This window comes from Cetorhinus maximus, chromosome 10 (genome assembly GCF_964194155.1).
Source record: "Cetorhinus maximus chromosome 10, sCetMax3.hap1.1, whole genome shotgun sequence".
In the NCBI taxonomy this organism is placed as follows: Eukaryota; Metazoa; Chordata; class Chondrichthyes; order Lamniformes; family Cetorhinidae; genus Cetorhinus; species Cetorhinus maximus.
In genome coordinates this window covers 13,783,563-13,808,231 of record NC_135888.1, presented here as the reverse complement: position 1 = coordinate 13,808,231, position 24,669 = coordinate 13,783,563, and the positions used below count along the sequence as shown (strand labels likewise).

At 41.2% G+C, this 24,669-nt stretch overlaps 1 protein-coding gene across 1 annotated transcript in view; it reads left to right on the top strand.

The window, feature by feature from the left end:
* Window positions 1-24,669, top strand: part of cfap77 (cilia and flagella associated protein 77) — a 226,351-nt gene that overhangs the window by 183,229 nt on the left and 18,453 nt on the right. Inside the window, exon 6 of the mRNA XM_078549993.1 lies at window positions 1,647-1,748. Coding sequence (XP_078406119.1) covers window positions 1,647-1,748 — 102 coding nt within the window. The remainder of the gene's footprint in view (window positions 1-1,646; window positions 1,749-24,669) is intronic.

Genomic DNA, 24,669 nt, shown 5'->3' with positions numbered 1-24,669 from the left:
CAACAGATAGATGGGAATACCACTTCCTGGAAGTTCCCCTCCAAGTCACTCACCATCCTGACTTGGAAATATATTGCTGTTCCTTCACTGTCACTGGGTCAAAATTCTGGAACTCACTTCCTAACAGCACTGTGGGTGTACCTGCACCACATGGGCTGCAGCAGTTCAAGAAGGCAGCTCACCACCACCTTCTCAAGGGCAACCAGGGATGGGCAATAAATGCTGGCCCAGCCAGTGAAGCCCACATCCCGTGAATGAATTAAAAAAAAGATGGGCCACTGGTCCCGGTGGATGCCTGGAAGTTCTCACCATTGGTCTCAGTTTTGCAGGACCAAATGCAGATTAGTTACACTCAGAAGAGGGTTTTCTGGATACATGTTGATAGCTACACACAATTTTAGGCAAGGTAGAGAGAGGGAGCCAGTCAAGGTAGCTTTCTTTCCTCAGCTTGTTCTCCAAAAAGACTGCCTTCAAAACAAGCAGGTTCACAAGTTTTTTTTCCTCTCTCCCATGTGGTTTCCTTTCTGCCTCCCAGCTTTTTATTAATTAAAGTGCTTTTCAGTTCAACGCAAACAAACAACTCCTTCTCAAGCATAATATAGATCAGGTGATTTCTTGGAAGAGGCCTACTTGTTTACAGTTCCAAGGTGAACTTACGACCTCCTTTAAAAAAAAATTCCAGGTAAGCAGCCAGATGTTCAGATCATGCCAGGTCTTCCATTTTGTAAAAGAAAGCCTCAGTCTTGAAAGATATGATTCTAACAGTAGGGAGGTAGGTAACTAGCCATAGTCCACGAGGGTCCGTAGGCATCTCTCACTATTAGTCAGAGACACTTGGTTATATAATTTGAGGGGCACCGCTCCGTATCAAGCATGGGGCAAGGAAAGGAGGCAGGTCCCAAATCTACCTCAGCCAGAACAGGAGTTGAACCCACACTGTTGGCATTATTCTGAATCACACATTAGCCATCTATTTAGCTGTGCCCCCTCCCTCCCATGTAATATTCACTAAACACCAAACAGCTATTTGGACTTTATCAGTGTTAGCTTGTTACTAATCCACAGGTGAGTGTGAAAAGAGCTGTTTGGGATGACTCACCCTCCAATTTTATTTGGCTTTCTTTAGTTGCCACCCCTAAAACATAGCTCAAATTAACATTGTGTTGGCTGGGAAACTGAGGGCCATTTAAACTCACATCCTATGTCATACAGGTCAGCACATTAGCACATCAATGCACCATGCTACTGGAATGACTACAAATTTTGTACCAATTTTTAAAAATCATAGCTGGAAGATTTCATCATTGCAATATCTCAGGTTAATATCCTGACACTGCTAGATGCTCATAACTATGTACAAGAAGTGTAAATGAAGAAATTCCACTAATTTAGTCAATGTAGGGCATATGTTTCAATCCATTGTACTATGATAGAACATTTCAGTCAGATACATGTATCCTGTAGAAATGTTGATTAAGAAAATACTTACACGCTGAATGAGATTGAATTGGCATGACAGTTGTTGCACGCTAATCTGCATTGAACAAACATATTCACATTGACTGAAACAGTTGAGCTTGGTTCAATGGTATTGATTCTAATTCTATTGATTAGAATTTTCATGCGGCCAGGTTTTGTGTTTGTAGGTCACACTCGTAAAGAATTATCAAACCCGTGCAGCAGTGTTGAGCAAAGCCGTTCCAAAAGTTGATCCTGCGCCGATAGTGCATCCAAAGCGCTACCAAAAGGTAAGAAAGCTACTTTTTGTGTTCACTTTTCTTAAAGCTGCTATGTATGTTACTCATTACTTCTTTCTTTCTTTGGCGATGCAGTGAGTTAGAGAATAAACTAACATATGATCCTCAATTCCACTGCAACCCACAGAGATGCAATGAAAGTTCCTGTTAATGCGATCTGTGTGATATGTCCAGTAACGACCCAGTATGGGTACATGAATCCACAACATAAAGCTTCTCATAAACCAGCACCTAATTATTAATATCTATGTGAAGATGATATAAAGTGATTTATTGAACTATTTTTAAATAATAATTGTAATTAATAATTATAATCATCATTTATATTATTGGTGGCTTTGCTCATGAGTAGACCAGGAACTCAAATGAGTTTTTGATGGCTCAGGTTTTTTCCATGATGGAGAGGCTCTCCATCATGGCGAAAATAGCGGAAATAGCTGACAATCCTAACACCTGTCCCTGAACATGGCACTTCCTATTTTTGCAGTTGTGGGACTGGAGTCAGGCTGGGTTTCATGCATGCATATTTCATGGAGGCAGCAGGCCATTTAAATCATCAGCTGCCTCCACTAAAGTGGGATTTTGGTAGGCCAGGAGTGTGAAACCTGGTGTATGCAGATTAGACCAAATAAGAGCTGGTTTGAACTTGGTGAGTTTGTTTGAATAGCCATGGTACCCCTTTGGATATAGTCCCAGGACATTTGGGAGAGGTAAGGGACCCTTTGGGACAGGTAAAGCACCATTTGGGATTGTTAAAAATAAACATGGCTATGCGTAAAAAGTGCATAAACTCACTGGAACTGTCAAGGATGTCAAAGAACTGTCAAAACTCATTGGAACTGTCAAAAACTAAATGCAACTGCCAAAGCTGTCAATGAATTTAACTCTGCTGGGCTTTAAATTAAAAAAAACTTCTGGAGTTCAAAAAAAGTCAGCTTAATATTTCACTCTGCCTGTACACATAAGCCTGAGGGTTATCATTATAAGATTTGTGCTGCAATGACTGACTTTACAAACTAACATTATCACAGTGGGGTGCCTGTTAAGTAAGCAGTTTGATTGACAGCTTCAAGTGGTTATAGAATTGTTTGTTTGTTATCGTAAGAGATTAGTTTAAGAAATTTCTATGTATTGAATGTTTTTAATCAACGAAAGTGTTTTTTTTTAAATAATGACATCATCAGTAGACTTTACCTGTACAAGCCAGAGGGGTTGCACCTGAACAGAGCCAAGACTGAGTTCCTCACGGAGCATTTTGCTAGTGCTGTTGGGGGTTTTAAATTAACTCGGCAGGGCTGTGGGAACCAGGAGAGAATATTAGAGAGTAATACCAAGTTGCACAAAATACCGGGAGAGACAGACAGCACTAGAATAGAGAATAGTAAGATAAAACAAGGAGTCGGAGTAAGGAAGAAAGTAATGAAGTCTAAATCATGGTTATACTGCATGTATGTGAATGCACACAGTATAGTAAATAAGACTGGTGAGTTACAGGTGCAGAGTGCCATGCAGAATTATGATGTTATGGTGATAACACAGACCTGTTTCAAGCAAGGGTAAGACTGGGTAGTTAAATATTCCTGGGTATAAGGTGTTCAGGAAAGATAGGGCAGGAAGAAAAGGAGGAGGGGTGGCTGTATTGCTTAAGGAGAGCATTGCAGCGCTGGAGAAAGTGGATGTCCCGGAGAGTTCAAGGACAGAATCAATCTGGCTAGAGCTAAGGTGCAATTACATTGCTCGGTGTAGACTATAGGCCACCAACCAGTGGGAAGGATGTAGAGGAATAAATCTGCAGGAAACTACAGAGGGGTGCAAACATTATAGAGTAGTTATAATGGGGGACTTTTATTACCATAATATAGACTGGGATAATGGTAGTGTAAAGGACAGAGAGGGGCAAGAGCTCCTAGAGTGTGTTCGGGAGAATTTTTAATAGCAATATGTGTCCAATTTAACAAGAAAGGAGGGACTGCTAGACCTGGTTCTTAGGAATCAGGTGGGTCAAGTAGATCAAGTTTCAGTGGGGGAACATTTAGGAGACAGTGATCATTGTATCATAAGGTTTAGGATGATGCTAGAAAAGGACAATGGGCAGTCCAGAGTAAGAATAATTAGCTGGGCAGGATAGACTTGCACCAAAGGTTGGTGGGAAAAATTGTAGCTGAACAGCTGTTTTCAAAGAAGAAATGGTTTGGGCACAACCAAGGTATATTCCCTCAAAAGGGAAAGGTAGGGCAAACAAATCCAGAGCTCCCTGGATGAAAAAGGAGATAGAAATTAAGATAAAGAAGAAAAAGTGTGCTTACAAGAGGTGTCAGGTAGAAAATACAATTGAGAACCAAGCTGAATACAGAAGGTTCAGAGGAGAGGAGAAGAAGCAAATAAGAGAAGCGAAGAGGGATTATGAGACAAGACTGGCAGCCAACATAAAGGTGAATCCCAAAATATTTTATAGGCACATAAATAGTAAAAAGTTGGTAAAAGGAGGAGTAGGACGATAGGGACCAAAAAGGGGATTTACATATGGAGGCAGAGGGCATGGCTGAGGTATTAAATGAATACTTTGCATCTGTCTTTACAAAGGAAGAAGGTGCTACCCAGGCCATGGTGACAGAGGAGGAAACTCTGTCACTAGAAGGGTTCAAAATTGATAAAGAGGAGGTATTGAATAAACTGTCAGTACTTAAGTACTTAATATTGAAGGAAGTGAGGTGGAAATTGCAGGGGCATTGGTCATAATCTTTCAGTCTTCCTTAGACTCAGGGGAGGTGCAGAGAACTGGAGAATTGTAAACATTACGGCCCTTGTTCAGAAAAGATTGTAAGGATAAACCCAGCAATTACAGACCAGTCAATTTAACTTCAGTGGTGGAGAAGCTTCTAGAAACAATTATTTGGGATAGAATTAATAGTCACATGGAAAAATGCTGGTTGATTAGGAAGAGCCAGAATTTCTTAAGGGAAAATCGTATTAACTATTTTACTGGAGTTTTTTGAAGAGGTACTGGAGCGGGTTGATGAGAGTAATGCTGTTGATGTGTACATGGACTTCCAAAAGGCATTTGATATAGTGCCGCACAGCGGACTTGTGAGGAAAGTTATAGCTCATGGAATAAAAGGGAGTGTAGCAACATGGATACAAAATTGGCTGAGTAATAGGAAACAGTGAGTGATGGGCAATGGATATTTTTTGGGCTGGAGGAAGGTTTGTAGTGGAGTTCCCCAGGAGTTGGTATTGGGACCCTTGCTTTTCCTGATATATCTTAATGATCTAGATCTTGGTGCGCAGGAGACAATTTCAATGTTTGTGGATGATACAAAAACTTGGAAGCATTGCATACTGTTGCGGTGGGGTGGGGGGGGGTGGGTGGGGACAGTGTAGAATTTCAAAAGGACATAGACAGGTTGGTGGAGTGGGCAGATAGGTGGCAGATGAAGTTCAATGTGAGGTGATTCATTTTTGGTAGGAAGAACATGGAGAGACAATATAAAATAAAAAGTACAACTCTAAAGGGTATGCAGGAGCAAAGGGACCTGGGTGTAAATGTGCATAAGTCATTAAAGGTGGCAGAACAGGTGGAGTTAATAAAGTTATAAAGCAGTTAATAAAGCATACAGTATCCTAGGCTTTATTATTAAGGGCATAGAGTACAAGTGCAAGGAGGTTATGCTGAATTTATATAGGACACTAGTTAGACCTCAGCTGGAGTATTGTGTACAGTTCTGGGCACCACACTTTAGGAAGGATGTGAATGCATTGGAGGGAATGCAGAAGAGGTTTACAAAAATAGTTCTAGGGATGAGAAACTTCAGCTGTGAAGGTAGATTGGAGAAGTTGGGTCTGTTCTCCTTGGAGAGGAGGACACTTAGAGGAGATTTGATAGAGGTGTTCAAAATCGTGAGGGGGCTGGACAGATTAGATAGGGAGAAACTGCTCCCACTTGTAAAAGGATCAGGAATGAGAGGGCACAGATTTAAAGTGATGTGCAAAAAAAGCAAATGTGATGTGAGAAAAAACATTTTTACACAGCAAGTAGTTCAGGTTTGGAATGCACTGCCTGGAATTGTGATGGAGGCAGATTGAATTGAGACATTCAAGAGGCCACAAGATGATTATTTAAACAGAAACAATGTGCCAGAAAAAGGCAGGAGAATGGCACTGAGTCAAATTGCTCAATCAGAGGGTCAGTGCAGATACAATGGGCCGAATGGCCTCCTTCTGCATCATAACAATTCTGTGATATTATTTTATGTCAGCATGGCTCCTGAGGTTTTCCCATGGTAGATATTAGGTGAGTTGGCATGGAGGGGATAAGGGCAAAGGGTGGTGGGTGGGGGCATGGATTGGTATGAGTTGGCACTAAGTTGGCAAAGGGGTTATAAAGGGCCATGAGGTTTGGGGAGCATAAGGGAGTATGAGGGACCTTGGGGATGGGTGGGAGGCCATGAGGTAGCATGGATGGGGCCTGGGGAGCGTGTGGTGGTGAGGGGGGTGAGCCATGGGGGCTGGAGGGCTGCTTTTCGTTTTAATCATTTTTAAAATCAAATTCAACAAAGTGCCGGAGCACAGAGACAGGCTTTCCACCCAGCCCGCCTCCGCACCAGGCAGCCTCCGCACTCGTTCCAGGGGTGGCAGGTCCGACTTCTAATCCAAACAGCCCCCCGGAACGAAAATTGGAACTGCAGGCTGCTATTATTAAATGTCATGTTTGCAGAGCCAGAAATTCTCCCATCTCTGTGCACCCGACCCAGGAGGGAAAATCCGGGCCAATGTTTACCATGGTTCTTATGCAGTCTAATTATGACTGTATAATCATAGACAGCACTGTAATGCAGAAAATTTACTTGAAGCACTCGATCACATGACTTGCACAAGGTAAAAATATTATATACCTTACTGATACTGAAAAATACGGGCCTCACAGATAAGTTGAGGCTCCACTTACCTAACTCCCGGCCCACTATCTTCCCCGCTATCTTCTAATCCTAGTCCCTGGCCTCCTATCCTCCCCATTCCCATGGTTTCCAATCCTAACCCCAGGCTTCATGACCTGAGGACTGTTATAACACTAGTCAGGATGCAATCTAGGCTTCCTTTTTGCCAACTGGCTGTTTGTGCCATGCTGACTCCACTGAAATTATGCTTGAGGCCTCATTTGGGGATGCATGGAGTTTCACTATTCAGGTGCCAGGTAGATACCAAAATTTCCACCCCATATTCTTCACCTTCTATGGTGAATTTGTAGTTCTTGCTGATACTGTCGTTGACATATCGCTGTACCAGGAAGCTTTTACTCATCATCATGTCTCCAATGACCAGAACTGGACAGCTATTATTCAGTATACTCTAGGCCTGACTGATTCTAACTTTCTAACTGAATTCAGCACATTAAAACTGTCTGTTTCCAGGATTGATGCAAACATCAGTCCTCCTCAGCAAAATAATTCCAACAAAAGTTAGTTGGGAATTTTCATTTAAAAGTTTAAACTTTATAGTAGGTGCAACAAATTAAAATAATTTTCTTATTGATGCTTTTTCCCTCCCTCTCCAATTGCCATTTAAAGAATCATAAGAATTTTACACCACAGATGACCATTCAGCCCATCACAGTAATGGCATTTCATATAGTTATTCAAATGTTCCATTCCCCTGTTCTTTTCTGTATTCTTTTAAATTCTTGTTTTTCAATAATTTGTCCTTCATTATTAACCATAACTCCCATCTTTAATGCTCTTGTCTCCACCAAGATACTCTCCGTGTCCCACCCTTAATATCCCCTTGGTATAAATCAAACATCACATTTTAAATTCTGAAGTTCATGCAATTACTATAAAATAAGAGATCTCTTCTTATTATCCACAATCCATCCGAACTGGATCATGCCAGGCATTACCACACCTTCCATTCCACAGCCAAAATTTCCTACCACCCCGGGATAACCCTAGAGGGTAAGGACAATTCACAATCTCCTTCCTCTGTGACACATCACCCCCTCAAAACCTCTTCCTCACCCTTCCAACATCACTTCTAGCTCCAAGAATGAGGGTGCCATGACTTTTTTCATTTCCAAGATTGAGACCATCTGTGCAGATCCCTCCTGCACTCCCTTGTAATTGACCTTAATCCCTCACTTACTTTAGTCCTGACCCCCAGACCTTTATGTTCTTCCCTACCTTCCCCTCCATTCTTGACAAGCCCTTCCATTCCATAAGATACACCTTCTGTTCTCTCACCATCCAACCAAGCCTGAGCCCCTATCCTTGCCAGTATGATTAAGTGGCTTGCTTGACTCAAGGACTGTCTCTCTCCTTTTCAAAGCTGTTAACATTTCACCCAGTTCATAAAGTTCATATATCCACATTAATGTCAGACCAGTGTCAGTATTTTGTTAACTCTGAGGTTCCTGAACATTGTTTCCCAGTTCCAGGTCCACCTCTCAGAGGATGTATTTTGCCTTGCTTACAGCACTGAAATTACCCTGGTCAAAATCACCAATACTAACTACTGTGACTACAGCCCATTATCTCACCTTGTGCTCCTCAACCTCACAACTATATTTGGTAGATATTTCACAAAGGAAAGATCCAGGGCTGTGTTTACGTATATTGCCTATACATGCACAAAAATAAAATTATACTTTGTTAAATTACATTGCATTGAATTGAGTTTTACTCCACATTCAATCTCTAGGGGTGTTTGGTATGGGTGCAACGTGAATGAAGATATAGACAATGGTATAAAAACAAAATAATTAAAATTAAATAGATAAAAATATTTCATTATAGCAACTCTGACTAGTATACTCCAAAATGCCATGCATTCTTTATTGTTTTCTATCATTATGCAAACCCTTTAAAATACTCCTGGGAGAACAGTTATTTCTGGTGTTGGTACTAGAGGTGACATCAACTACACATTTTATCATAAATCATCAAATTGTATCAGGAAATTAAAAGCGTTTGACCTGTGGAGTTTCAAGGAACAAGAACATTATGTTCCCTTAATGTAAAATGTTTTTAACCAATTATGTCAGGTCATCCAAGATAATATAAAAAAGTTTCATTATGGTATCTGGTGCTCTTTACACAGCTGATGAAAAATGATTTCACAAATCTCTGGACATCACCAATATTTCACTACATCAAACATTCAGCATACTTATAAAATGAACAAATCTTGTTTAACATTTCAAAATGTTTTGCAACGCACAGTAGAAGAAAATGATGATACCTGGTCAAATAAGTAGATCCCACAAAAAACATGAATTTGCTTAATGTTTAAAGAAGATTCCAAATTGAACTCTGCTTGTACTTTATTTCTACACTACTCAGTCCACACTATCAATTGTGATGTGTTTTGACATTGTGTATCAGCAATCAGAACAGACATCTTTTGTTTTAAAGATATATGTCATATCATTTAAATTCCCTATACCATTGCTGTGGGTTCGACTGTGGGCAAAAGCAACAATTTCCATTTGGAAGAACAAAAGTATTGCTGACATTTTTGGGCCATTTGGGAATGTTTGCATGACAACTTCAGTTACTGTTTTATTTCTCAATGTTTGAATGAGATGGAAACTCGAGCAGTGAGTAGTATGATTTTTCAGTACTGTCTGTTGAAAATGTTCCAGATAGTCACTCAAAAAATTTGTATTTTAAGGGCTTCTTTGCAAAGCCCTGCCAGTCCTTTATCCACCCTGATATCACAACTAAAGGGATTTCTTTCTGTGAATATTAAGTACTTACCACTGGATGGCTCCCAAATTTTTTATGTTTTAATCAAGGTTAGGTGGTAGGAAAGTTATAAAAAAAGAGCCCTCAGTTGGTCTGAGAATAGATTGGCATCAGTGCTAGCGAAGGGATCCCCATAGCAGACAACATTGGAATGCAGCTTGTCCACTGGTTGAACAAATAGAGGACAAACTGCTCCTTGGAGGAGTTCTTACAATGTGCCTTTAAATTTTAAAATAAATATTAATGTGTTGTTTCAAAAAATAACCACATGCATGGGATGCATCTTGGATTCATAGAAACCATAGGAGTTTCCTTTAGCTTTAATTCTGGCTGAATGAAATGTAGGGAACATATTTCTCTTGCTTATTCATTTGTTTTATCCTGGGGGGTGGGGGTGGCGTGGTGGGTATTGCATTTATTTATGTAGAGAGTGAAGGATACATAGTGATGTCATTATGCATGGGATAATCTGCCTTGTATTACAAGGCATTAATTCATACAGGAGTTGAGAAAATCCAAGTCTGTTAATTCTGTATAACATCTATGAGTATAAGGATTCCTTGCCTTATCATGTGTTTGTTTTACCATTTTTGTTTTTTTGCTGATGGAATGTCATTGAAGGCAGAAACAAAGGCTTTCATCTTGGTTCATGCCATCAGACCAGAAGTGTTGTATATTATAGGGTTGTGTCTCATAATTTTACTGCATCAGCCAGTAAAATAATTCTGATATCCTTTCTGGTCTAATGATGTGAGGTGAGAGGTGAATCTCTTCTGTTGTCTGTCATATGAACATATAAATCTCAAGCCTATCAAGTAATACCATAAACTGCAAAGGCAGTACTTGAATGCTTTATAACAGTGATTTAAAACTCAACATTAGATTAGTGTTGTAAATTATTCCTTAACACATATCATTTTTTATATGCATTTTTTTTAAATTTTCTATGTGAAAGGGGAACTGTTAGGACATTCTACATTTGTATTAAGAAATAATGTTCACATAAGAGGATTAATGATTCCAATGCATTGCAACATCATATACCTCAAAAGTGAAGCAAGCAATCTCCAAGAATGTTGTACCCAGTGGGACAGACTGAGGTTACAATTTGGGTCTCCAACCATATTAAGATTTCCCAAGGTCTTAGTGCCTGCTGCTTAAAAAACATTGGGATTATTAATTCAAGTGACATTTACCTTCAACAATGGTATCTAACAGAGTGAGTTGATGGGGATAGGGGTGGGAGAAAGAGCGGGACAAACAAGACCAAAATAATTCACCTAATCATCCCAGTAGGACTACTTCTAGTTATAATTTTGAATAAGAAAATAATTCCATATTGTATATGATTCACATTAATACAAAATTCACTAGAGTGATTTTTTAAGATGAAAACTTCAATTCATTTAGGTGTGTTGCTTCATAATGCAAAGCAAAAGCAGCTTAGAACCCAGTACACCATATGTGAAATATTATAAACTGATTTTATTAAAATCTGCTGCACACATTCATTGCACTAATTTGATGGGTTAGAACAAGAAGAAAATAAACAGGGGGAACTCAAAAATAAAAAAAATCTTCAAAATTGTTGTCATTGGAATATGCTTTGAAGGAAACAAGCTGTGTCCAAGCCCCATTCAAAATATCTCAGCACGTTACATTTTTCAATTCCTAGGACACCTAGTATGTACGTGCCCCATTAGCATATGTCAGTAATCATTTTACAAGTTGCCTGTCAGCCCAAGGCTGTTCTACCAGGTAAAGTCAAGGAAAGAACACGACCCTTCAATGTTCAGCAGATTGTGTGAATCACTGGAGATCTAAGGGGGCAGCTTACACACTGCACTCAATCCCTCACCCTCTCTATCTTTTCTACTGCCTTTCTGAGAATTCCAAAACTGCTGGGATACAACCATCTACATTTCATAATGAAGGTGCTTAGGTCTATCCTAAATAAAGCAGATGGTAACAATGCCAGTGATAAAGAATGAGTTTGGCCCCTTTAAAGATCAGGCCCGAATATACACTGTATCATAGTGCCACTGCTAACCTGTGGATTCCTGAATTAATAGGTATGCAACAAAAACTCACAACTACATCACCAACATGGCTGCAATGAAATTCAGTACCTTACTGGATTAATGGGAAAAAAAATGATCAGCATGGTTGGTGCGGCACTTTAGAACACCAGTGTACTACACTAAGAGTGGTGTCACATGAGTCCATTCATTCCTAGGCAGAGCTAAGTTTTCAGTTTCAGCTGTACCACTGTAGTGATACCTAATGGAGGTCAACTGGGAAAGGAGAGGAAAATCAGAGGCCAAATTCTCGGGTAGTCATCATTGTGGAGACATTAGTCCAGATCATTCAACCACCCTATTTACTGAAGTTATTGCATGCTGCACAAAAATTGAGTAAGGAACAAAGTGATGCAGAAAAACTTAAGCCGCAGAGTAATTCAGATAAAGGAAAATAAAGGTATACTTGTAAATTAAACGACCAAAATCAAAATAGATTTTCAAAATTCTGGCTGGCCATCAATAAATGACTACAGTTTCTTGCATTATTTAAAACTAAAAAGTGAATTCAGAATTTTACATCAACCTATCTGCAACCTATCAACCTATAAACTGTAATTTTAGCAGTTTTCTCAAAGAGATGTAAATCTTGACTTTAACTAATGCAACCATTTATACTAGTTCTATTCTCATGAAAATGGATCCTGCCTTGTCTGAACAGGCCTGGTTATTTCAGTAAAATATTTGATCTGATTTCCAGTTACTGAAGGTTGGTCTACTCCAAGAAATTGTTAAAGCTTGTCTGTAATCCTCTATCATCCTAACTGTAAAACAAAAAAAAATCACCATTACAAAATTGATCATTTTCTAAACAGGGCCTTTCTCCATATGAGAGGCATTCATTAAGTGAGTAGTTAGCCTGTGATTTAATTAATGCTGACACAGCCAAACAACATTTTCAGTCCTTTCCTTCATACAATGACATTTCACAAGATTAGTCATCTTTATGTTCCATGTTTACACACAAAATTCAGCAGCTATTACCAGTCACATTTATCTATTAAATATGGAGTTGTTTATTTGTGACACATCCTGCTTCTAATTCAATTTTATTTTTCCAGAGTTACTTTAATTTTCAGTAACTGGAAATCAGATCAAATATTTTACTGAGATAACCAGGCCTGTTCAGACAAGGCAAGCTCCATTTTCATGGGAATAGAACTAGTACAAATGGTTGCATTAGTTAAAATCAAGATTTACATCTCAACTCAAGTCATTGAAAACTGCCATTCAGTTTTTGTTATAATTTTCTGCTGAGTTAATTAATTGCACAACAGCTGTGGAAACAATATAAAATGTAATTGTTAAAATTTAACTTGTATTTTTCAAGAATGGAGCAACTTGAATTGTCTGTGATCACTATATAACTGTCTACATGCAACAAACACCATTTAGAAACGTGTTAATTTTTCGATCCAGGATGCAATAAGCCTTACTAACATGCTGTGTCAGATAGGACCATTATTATTTCCTGATTGCCATATATAAACAACAGCAATAGATAAGATGAAGGGGTATGAATTTAGGGGAGGGTGAAAAATTGAATTAAAACTGGTTGGAAAAGAGGAAACAATAGGAATTAAGGGCAGTTTCTCAAAGTAGTTAGAAGTGGGTAGCAGTGTCCCACAAGATTCTGTTCTTTTCACAGTATGGATCAATGATTTGGATATGGAGCTGGCGGGGGTGGTGTCAACATCGCAAATAAAATTAAAATAGGAGGTGCAGCTGGAAAACCATTTGCAGTTTTGGGCTTCACAATATGGTAAACATGTTAGAGCTGCAACAGCTACAACTCTGGCATCTACCCAGCAATGTGGAAAATTGCCTTGTACACAAAAAACAGGACAAATCCAACCCAGCCAATTACTGCCCCATCAGTCTACTCTTGATCATCAGTAAAGTGATGGAAGGGGTCATCAACAGTGCTACCAAGTGGCACTTGCTTAGCAATAACCTGCGCACTGATGCTCAGTTTGGGTTCTGCCAGGGTCGCTCAGCTCCTAACCTCATTACAGCCTTGGCTCAAACATGGACAAAAGAGCTGAACTCCAGAGGCGAGGTGAGAGTAACTGCCCTTGACATCAAAGCTGCATTTGCTTGAGTGTGGCATCATGGAGCACAAGCAAACTGGAGTCAGTGGGAATCAGGGGGAAAACTCTCCACTGGTTGGAGTCATACGTAGCACAAAGGAAGATGGTTGTGGTTGTTGGAGGTCAATCATCTTAGTTCCAGGACATCACTGCAGGAGTTCCTCACCGTAGTGTCCTAGGCCCAACCATCTTCAGCTGCTTCATCAATGATCTCCCTTCCATCATAAGGTCAGAAGTGGGGATGTTCACTAATGATTGCATAATGTTTAGCACCATTCGCGACTCCTCAGATACTGAAGTAGTCCATGTCCAAATGCAGCAAGACCTGGACAATATCCAGGCTTGGGCTGACAAGTGGCAAGTAACAGTCGCGCCACACAAGTGCCAGACAATGATTATCTTCAACAAGAGAAAATCTAACCATCACCCCTTGATATTCAACGGTATTATCATCACTGAATCCCCCACTATCAAGACTTGGGGATTACCATTGACCAGAAACTGAACTGGACTAGCCATATAAATACAAGAGCAGGTCAGAGGCTAGGAATTCTGCAGCAAGTAACTCACCTCCTGACTCCCCAAAGCCTGTCCACTGTCTACATGGCACAAGTCAGGAGTCTGATGGAATACTTTCCAATTGCCTGGATAAGTGCAACTCCAACAACACTCAAGAAGCTTGACACCAGACCAAAGCAGCCCGCTTGATTGGCATTCCATCCACAAACATTCACTCCCTCCACTACCAATGTGTAGTGGCAGCAGTGTGCGCCATCTACAAGATGCACTGCAGGAATTCACAATGCTCTTTAGACAGCAGCATCCAAACCCACGACCACTGCCATCTAGAAGGACAAGGGCAGCAGGCACATGGGAACACCACCACCTGGAATTCTTAGTCACTCACCATCCTGACTTGGAAATATATTGCCGTTCCTTCACTGTTGTTGGGTCAAAATCCTGGAACTCCTTCCCTAACAGCACTGTGGGTGTATCTACACAACATGGACTTCAGCAGTTCAAGAAGGCAGCTCACCACAACCTTCTCAAGGGCAATTAGGGATGAGCATAAATGCTGGCCTAGCCAGCAAAGCCCACATCCCATGAATGAATAAAAAAAGCGATGTTATAGCTCAGATTAACTAGAATGCTGCCCGGTATCAAGATAGATTTTAAAAATTGGATCTGTTTTCATTAGAACAGAAGAGATTAGGGATGATTTGATAAAGGTGTTTAAAATTATGTGGTATTGGAACACATTAGGTAGAAATGAACTGTTTACAGTGACTGAGAGGCCGAGAACAAGGAACCATAGGTATAAGATTAAATGTAAAAATTTCAGGAGCAGGAGAAACTTTTTACACTGAAGTATATGAGATTGTTGAATGCATTACAAGAGTTAGTGATCAAAGGAAAGACTATAGGATGGATTTTCAGTCCAAGGTCAGGAACCTAAAGCTGGGGCCAGTTCCTGGTCCCAATCCGCAAGGAGTGTTTCAGACATGTGCACCCAACTTTTTAAAGAACCAGGCCAACTAAGGACAGCGGGCTGACTCCCTAGGCCAGCACTGACATTGGCAGCCCCACTGACCAAGGTGGGAGCTGTCGATTCATGATGGAGAGTAAGAGGGCACCTCAACATGGAGGTGTCCTCTGAAAAAGAAGTCAGATTTTCTAAAATTCATAACAGTCACAGCTGCCTAGCCATGCTCCTGGAGAGACAACCCCCCCACTATCGGACGGCCAGTGGCTGCAGCTGTGCTTTGGTGTGGGTGGTGCCTGCTGGGATTAATTACATTAAAGTCCCTTCCCTATATGACCACACCATTTTGCCTGGCCATGGACTGAGCCAATGTCTCTTACCGCATTTCCATTACTGGAAACCTCAGTCAGCATGGGAACAGAGCCTGAATTTGGCCCTTGTTGTCCTCAGTTGGTAACCCACTGATTGGCCCAACCCAGCCTCTCCAAAAATGGCTCAAGGTCGGGATCGTGGCACCAAACCGACACAACAGCTAGCTGCGTGAAATTGTGGGCCTGGCCAGCTCCTACCCCAACCTGGGCCTGGGTTTTACAGAGGGGCAGGGGGGTGTATTGTTCACCCCCCCAGCTAAAAGAGTTGGTCACAAACCAGCCGACTTCAAAAAAGGCTGACCCGCAGCGATATTATGCGGCAGGTAGCCTTAACAAGCTGAGAGTGGGACTTCCACCCCTCTGTGGGAGTAGGTCCTGCCGTCGAGAGCTGCTAATCTGATTGGCCAGCAGCTCTTGCAGTCCCAGCAGTGCCAGAAATCAGTAGCGAGCGCTGCTGGGAGTGCTGTCTATGAAGAAGACAGCATGGATTCCAGAGTGACATGAGTTTGGGCTTTTTGACGGGGAGGGATCAGGCACCCAGAGGGGTGGGGCAGTGCGGGAGAAGTGTGAGAAGGTTTGTTTTGGAGGCTTGTGGGGGGAGCTGGCACAAAAAATATTTTGGGGGTGTTGGTACCCGTGATGCACACAGGGCAAACCCCCAAAGGAGGTTCCCCCCCCCCACTTCTTCCTGCTGTTTCACCTCAGATGGTGAAAAAGCAGACTTCCCACTCTCTTCCAATTTCCACTGCCCAGCATATTATGGCAGTGGAAGCGGAATGATGCCCTTAATTCCTACTTAATTGGGCAGTTAAGGACCTCAATAGGTCTAAGACTGGGTGGCCTAGTGGACACCTTATTTTGTAAGGCTGTTTGGTGTCTCACAAAGAGGTCTGGAGTCTTGTATGGTTAAACATAAACTGTTTAATGGTAACCCAAAATTATATACGTATCCAAGGTGCTGCCATGCATGGGTGCTGTCTTCATGCTGGCTCCTTCCAGACTCTACTCTGCACACAGTCTATCATCATGTGACTCTCTACATGATCCCATGGGTGATACTGTTCCCCAGTCCCACATTAACCCTTGCTGTGCCCAAACACCCTTATACTACACCTCCCCTTAGTCCTTACCCAAATATATTTAAAATACAATTTTTTACTTGCTACCCCTTCTTCCCTCCCCTCTTGAAATTCAATAATTTCATTGCTCTTTTCACAATGCTTACTAGATACTTATAATAATTGAAATTCAAGTTCTAATTTTTCATTAGCAAACTCACCTTGGTGAAAGTTGGTTCTCTACACTGAACAATTTTTCCTTAGCAGCGCCTAATTCTTGTGTGCTATCCTTCAAGCTCGCATTCTTTAATTTTACTTCTACTAGTTATTTCTGAGACTCTTCATGCTCCTCTGAGAACTTCTACTTTCTCTTGCAACTGTTCAATTTTTTCTTGACATTCTAGGTTCTTGATTTTCATTTCAGCCTTGTCATTTTTTAACAACTCAATGGTTCTCAGTACATTTGAGGCATTCAGTGCTTTTTCTTCTAGTTCCTTGAGCTTCAGCCTCGGATTTACATTTTCTGATCTTATTTCTGTCTTTCTTTCCCCATCTTGTTAATAAATTCAAATAATTGCCTTTAGTTCATAGCTCAGAAACTCCAGTTCCCGACAATCCTCAGGTCTCCTGCACATGCACTGATGGGAAATGGCCGCGCATGCGCAGTTTTGGTTTTTTTCGCATTCTTCAAGCTGGGGACTGGCCCTGCACAGAAGTAAAGAAACAGAATGGCACGAAGAGGCAGCTGAAATAACCTGGAAGGGAACAACATTGTAAGAGTGTGTTCCAGGGAGCAGGACATGGGAGGGACACAGGGAGAAAGTCCCAAACCAAGGAGGGGGACAGGGAGAGGTCCCAAAAGGCAATCTCAGGCAAGGGATAAAAGCCAGGGAATAGGTCCCCTTAAGTGAAGTTAAAGAAAGGAGCAAAAGAATAGGCTCTGAATTCAAGAAAGAGCTGCAGGAAGCAGACATTGAACAAAGTGGGCACAAGAGGAGCCCTAAAGATCCAAGAAGGCAGCAGAAGGTTGGTAGGTTGGTGACTCCATGCTGTGGCCCTATGGGACAAAGGTACCCCTTTGGAGCAGTGGTGTTCTGCTTGGCATGGCCGGAGATCTGAGATTGTGCTTGAAAAGTGAAGCTTGATTGTACCCAGAGATCCAGGGAAAAGAATCTTGGAAGGCGAGATTGAAACCCTGCGAGGTGAGTCATTGTTGAAGACATCTGACTGGGAGTGACTTTTGAAGAAAATTCCAAGGCGAGGTCTTCAAGTGTGGAGATTGGAAGCCCTTATGAAAAGTACAAAGTTTCAGTGAGATTGGTTGGCTTGCAATGTAACAAATGCCATGGTGGGTTGTTGAGAAATCTGTGGAATCGGGTTCGGTCACATTTGTCACTTATACTGTAGTGTGGTGTGTTTGACTGTTAATTCACATATACCTTTTACTTACCCTGAATGTTAGAGTATTAGATAGATATTGTAAATTGTTTTATCTTTCTGAACTTGTATAGTCAAGTTTATTCAAAACCCGTGGAATCTTGTGGCTTTATTTACTCAGTAAGCATCTTTAATCTCAAACTTTATCTATTTTAAGCAAAACATTATTGATCCTTAACTGTATTTATCCCCATGTCCTGGGGTCTGGCCAAGGATTGTAACAGCCTGCAGCAGAGATTTGACCTTGCCTTTCATTTTAGTTTCACTGTTGGCTAGGTCTGCCTCCGGTGAAGTCTTAATTTGTTTCTGTTCTGTAATCGTGCTATTCATGGCTTCATTATCTGCTTGCAGCTTGGAAGGTTTATGGCTTTTCTTATCAATGCCCCCTTTTTTCCATTCAGTGGTTCTTCAGCTTTTCAGTATTTTTCTTGTACCTCATGGGTTCCTCCTGGAATATTGAACATTCCTGAATCTCCTCTGTCAACTGGTTCTTCAGTTTGTTCAGAGTGTCATTAAATTCATTTTGCTTCTCTTCGTAATTTTCCAGAGGAACAAACTTTGACTTGAGGGATTCATGTAGCATGTGAAGGTCCTTCAACAGGTTTTCCTTTCTTTGCAAAGCTCAATTGCTTCATCTTGATTTTTCTCATATTGTGACAGAGCCTCCTCAAGTTTCTTCTGCTGTTCTTCCATTCTGCTATTCAAGACAATCTTCATTTCTTCCTGCTGTTGAAGGGTTATGTACTCCTTTTACATTTGACCTTGAAGGACAATGAGCTATTCTTTCAATTATTTATTTTCTTGTTGATCTCTTGACAACTCGCTGCACTTCAGTGCATTGTTTTGTCTCTACTGATAGTTCCAATGCAGCTTTTTCTGAAGTAGTATTCAACATCTTTTTAGCTCCTCATGTTTATTGATGGGCACATATTGATTCTTCAAAGAGCTTTTCAGGGCAGTGACTTCTTTGAGTATCTTTTTTGCCTGCTGGTGAGCTTGGTTGTATTTCTGGTTGAGTTCGTCCAACTCAGCTTTGATACGAACATTTTCCTGTGGAGTAGCTTCATTTTCTTTTTGCAGGTTTTGTTTCTTTTGGGTTACTTCAGATAGCTTTCCTTCATTCACAGCCAGCTGCTCGCTCCGCACTGTCATCTGCTGTTGCAGTTTGGGTGATGTGTCAGCATTTTCAAAAAGCTCTATTTTTAAGCTGATTCTCAGCATCTTCTTTCTTCTGTGCTAAACTCTTTGGCTCATGCACTTCATTATGTTGACATGGCCTGTGACCATCTTCTGGTTTGCTTAGGTATGGTCTCACTCAGCCTGGGGTTTGCCGTCTCCCTTGCTCTGGGGCCTCCTGTCTCCCTCAATCTGGAGTCTCCTGTCTCCCTCGGCCTGGAGTCACCTGTCTCCCTTGCTCAGGGGCCTCCTGTCTCCTTTGCTCAGGGGCCTCCTGTCTCTCTTGCCCTGGGGCCTCTTGTCTCCTTCGCTCTGGGGTCTCCTCTCTTCCTCAGCCTGGATTCTCCTGTCTTCCTCGGCCTGGAGTCTCCTGTCTCCCTCAGCCTGGGGTCTCCTCGCCCCTTCGGTTCTTTAATGGGGGTGTTCTCGACCTTTTAATGCCTTCACTCTCCTCAAGCTGGGAGTTTAAAATATTTGTCAAAGGCTTTTAATATCTCACCAAATGTGATTGAGGATTGATCTATATCTTGTCTTAGGATGGCTTCATCCGCAAATACACCAAACAAGTATAAAAATGTATTAACTTGTATTTTTTCCTGATTTCCTGCTTAATTCTGATATACTCCTGTAAGCTAAAACTTTTCTTCCCCAAGACTCCCAATTTTTGGGTCTGGTTTGGCCCTTGCCTTAGCCTAAACTGGTCTGGTAGTTTTAATTTACATGGCCATTTCTTATAACAGGTGAGTACATCTTTAATTTTTTCTCTTCAAAATGGCTCCACAGCTGCCATTTTTTTTCTTTTCCCTGTTCTTTCCGCGCTTTGTTGGGTTTCAGCAGGCTCCCACTGCGCCGATGGGGCAGATTTTTTCAAACTAATTCATTCTCTGCGAAGCATCAAAACAAGTCATTTGGGCCTGTCTTTTTAAAAAACTTTCTTTCCCCTTCAGTCCAGCTCAAATGTTATGGTGCCAGCTGTGTACCCATTGCTGCAGCTTTCTTGCAGCTGTGCTCTGGATGTGCTGATCCTGATTGCTGCCTATATTTTTTGTAGATTTTTTACTATATTTTTCTCACCCTTCTTGTGATTTGGCTGGGTCTCTTGACTCTGTGTTCACTAGGTTGTTCTTTTCACATGCACAGTGGATTATTCTGCTTTTCAGCTTTTTTCCTTTTTTGAATCTTACTCAGCCTTTTTATGATTTGGCTAGGTCTCTTGACTCTGCCTCTGCATTTGATCAGGCCTGGCTTTTCATCTGCATAGTGGATTCTTCTGCTTTTCAGCCTGTTTCTCTTTTCTGAATTTTGCTCAGCCATTCTTTGGTCTAGCCAGGTCCCTTGACTTTGCATTCGATCAGGTCTGGCAATGGACCTCCACATGCTCCTTCAGTCTCCTTGTCTGCAACTGAGCTTTTTTTTAAAGAATAACTCCAACTGTGTCTTCAATTTCTTTTTACATGATTTCCAACTGCGTCTTCAATTTAGGCGCTCTTCGCTCAGGCCATGCTTCAGTCTCTTTAGTTTATCATGCTTTGAAATTCTGGGTTCCTTCTCCAGCTTCTCTGGGATTTCGGGGTCCATCCTTCACTGCCACCATGTGGTAAGGTTGTTTGGTGATTCACTAAGAGATCTGGAGGCTTGTATGGTTGAACATTAACTGTTCATTGGTAACCCATAACCATATACATATCCAGTGTACTTCTGTCTCCATGTTGGCTCCTTCCAGACTCTACACACAGTTTTTTTTTTATTCAGTCATGAGATGTGGGTGCCGCTGGCTTGGCTAACATGTATTGCCCATCCCTAATTGCCCTTGTTTATAGGGCATTTAAGAGTCTACCATCATCTCTACATTATACCATGGGCGATACTGTTTTCCAGACCGACATTAACCCTTGTTCTGCCTGAACACCCGTATACTACATTGGGAGTTTGGGGGTAGGCGGGAAGGCAGTAAGCTAGCCACCCATCATATTTTACCTGCCCCCTGCTGAAAACACACCTGGCAGGGTATCGTAAAATTCACCCTATGCTTCTAAAATCCAGCCCATGTCAATGTTTAAGGTTAGCTAGGTGGCCAAAGGAAAAGGGAAAAGTTATAGAGGAACAGGGCAGGCACATGGGTTTAGGACAACTGGAGAGAATTAAGACCAACCTGGACTGTTGTAATTTCTATGTAATTCTGTATAAAAGCCACTTGCACTTTAACACAGAAAAAAATCATCCCAACATACCTCTCAGAGGCATTAGGAGAAATCTGGAAACAAGTCATACCAAGAAGATCTGCTTCAGTAATGTTTCTAGAATGCCACAATCTAGTTGATTCTTATTCTGCCAATGTTGCTCTGAGGCTTCTGAGAGATCCCAAATGCAAAGTAGGTAGAAAAAGGTCCAAATCTATACAGTAGTTTGTGTCAATCTAAAAATATTCCAAATGCACTGATAGTAATAGCAGGAAGCTAATAAATTCCTTTAGCTTTTATAACTAACCTTTAAGTCAGAGCCAGGCCATTCAGGAGAGAATTTAGGAAATATTTCTTTTGGCAAATGGTGGTTGAAGTTGATTACCTGGGTGTAGTAGGGAGATTAATCCTTGCATATAACTTGCTTACAATTCTAACTCTTCAGGCTGCATATTTTAAATTTCCATTGATGCAGATGAAGTCTCAATAATAAACTGAATTTACCAAAGGTTCCTCTCATATGTCGTTGAGGTCACTAGTTGCCAATAGTTGCTCTTCCCAGGAGCAAGTTTAGAGACTCAGCTAAGGTACTGTGATTACTGGCAGCTACTGCATGTGGCATTTTACGCTTACTTCTTTACATGAGAAATTCAAAATATTTCTTATGGTGATGTCACACTTGGTCACTCTATTCATGCATGTAGTCGTCAGTGTATGGGTAGTTCAGCCAGACAACAAAGGAGAATGTTACTCACTGTTGTTGAGAAAGCTCTTAGAGAATGGTTTAATATCCCATGAATATTCTTCGATTCCAATAAATTGTGCTGGTAGACTAGCTGTTTTGGCAACCTGTGATTAAACCTTCTGGCCTTAGTCATGTGGGCACAATTATAATCAAGCAAACAGAAACTTTACCATTGTGGATATCCCAGTAACTTGGTTTCCAGGAGTCAAATACGCTGATGGGTTTCAGTATGTGTTACACATCTGATGAAGAAAAGGGCAGAGGACAAAGGTTTGGGAAGCCCTTGAATTGATCGAAAAAAGATCCATAAACTACAGATGAGAGACAGTGATCTGATAAGAAACAGGGCAGTCATGAACATAGACTTGGTAAAGATAATCTAATAATTTTACAGTTTTTATTTAATAGGCACTTTACAGCCTTTTGGACTCAACAGTTTCAGATCATAATCACTGTTACTATTTTTTCAGACAACAGGTGTCAGTAATGTTTCTGCTGTTGTCATTTACACTTCCTCTAGATCCAGCTTTTTCTCTCTACTTTTTATATATTCATTCACCGGATTTGGGCTTCGCTGGCTAGGCCAGCATTTATTTCCCATCCCTAGTTGCCCTTGAGAAGGTGGTGGTGAGCTGCCTTCTTGAACCGCTGTAGTCCATGTGGTGTAGGTGCACCCACAGTGCTGTTAGAAAGGGACTTCCAGGATTTTGACCCACCAGTAGTGAAGGAATGGTGATATATTTCCAAGTCAAGATGGTGAGTGACTTGGAGGGGAACTTCCAGGTGATGGTGTTCCCATTATCACCTCCTTTTGCCTGTCCTGTCATCTCTTTTGTTATTTAAATCTCTCCTACCTTCCGCCCTATCATGTCTCCTCCCATTTCCCTGCATTTGTACTTGCTTAAAACCAATTCTATCTGTAACATTTTTCAGTTCTGATGAAAGGTCACAGACCTGAAGTCAACTCCATTTTCCTCCCCATTGATGCTGCCTGTCTGAGTGTTTTCAGCATTTGGTGTTTATATTTCTGATGTCCAGCATCCGCAGTATTTCGCATTTTGTAAAAACAACTTGTTTGGAAGTGCACAATATCAGACCCAATCAAAAACTTTATAATGTCCAAGAAAATGACAGATGATTCATCGCAATGTTCAAGATTAGAACTCTGAGATGTGTTGCACAATGACTGCATGATTACTGGTGTGAACAGCAATGCTGGTAATCATAAACTTTCTAGGAACTTAGGAATAGGAATAGGCCATATTCAAGCCTGTTCTGCCATTCAGTTAGATAGTTGCTGACCTGTGACCTAACTCTATATACCTGCCTTTGTCCATAAACTTTTGATATCGTTGGCTAATAATAATCTATTAATTTTAGTTTTAAAACTAAATCGAGCATTAATTGCCATTTGCAAAAAAGAGTTCCAAACTTCTACCACCCTTTGCATAAAGGATATGAGAAACAGGAGCAAGAGTAGGCTATTTGGCCCCTCTAGCCTGCTCTGCCATTCAATAAGATCATGGCCTTAACTACATTTCCTGCCTGGCCCCCAAACCCCTGACTCCCTTAAAGATCAAGATGTTTGTGTAAAGAAGTGAATCCTAATTTCACTCCTGAAAGGTCTGGCTCTATTTTTTTTGACCATGGCTCCTAGTCCTAGACTCCCGAATTAGTGGAAATAGCTTCTTCCAATCTACGCTATCTGTTCCCCTTAATATCTTGAAAACTTTGATCAAGTTACCCCTTAACCTTCTAAATTCCAGTGAATACAACCCTAGTTTGTGTAACTTCTCCTCATAATTTAACCCTTGGATTCTAGGTATCATTCTGGTAAATCCATGCTGCACACCCTCTGAGGTCAATATATCTTTCCTAAGAACTGCTCCCAGTACTCCAGGCTCTGACCTGGGCTTTATATAGATGAAGCAGGACATCTACCCCCTTATATTCTATTCCTCCTGATATGAAGGCCAACATTCTATTAGCTTTTTTGCTTATTTTCTTTTTTTTAAATTAATTCATGGGATGTGGGCATTGCTGGCTAGGCCAGCATTTATTGCCCATCCCTAATTGCCCTTGAGAAGGTGGTGATGTGCTGCCTTCTTGAACCGCTGCAGTCTATATGGTGTAGGTACACCCATAGTGCTGTCAGGGAGGGAGTTCCAGGATTTTGACCCAACGATAGTGAAGGAGTGGCAATATATTTCCAAGTTAGGATGGTGAGTGGCTTGGAGGGGAACTTCCAGGTGGTGGTATTCCCATGTGTCTGCTGCCCTTGTCCTTCTAGATGGTGGAGGTCATGGGTTTGGAAGGTGCTGTCTAAGGAGCCTTGGTGAATTCCTGCAGTGCATATTGTAGATGGTATACACTGCTGCCACTATGCGTCGGAGGTATAGGGAGTGAATGTTTGTGCACCTGTTCTTGGCATTTTGATGATCTGTGTGCCTGAACCTACAGGATCTTTGGATCTCCACTGTTTCTAGCTTTTCACCATTTAGAAAGTAGTCTGTTCTATCCTTTTTAGATCCAAGTGGATGACCTCACAAATGCCTACA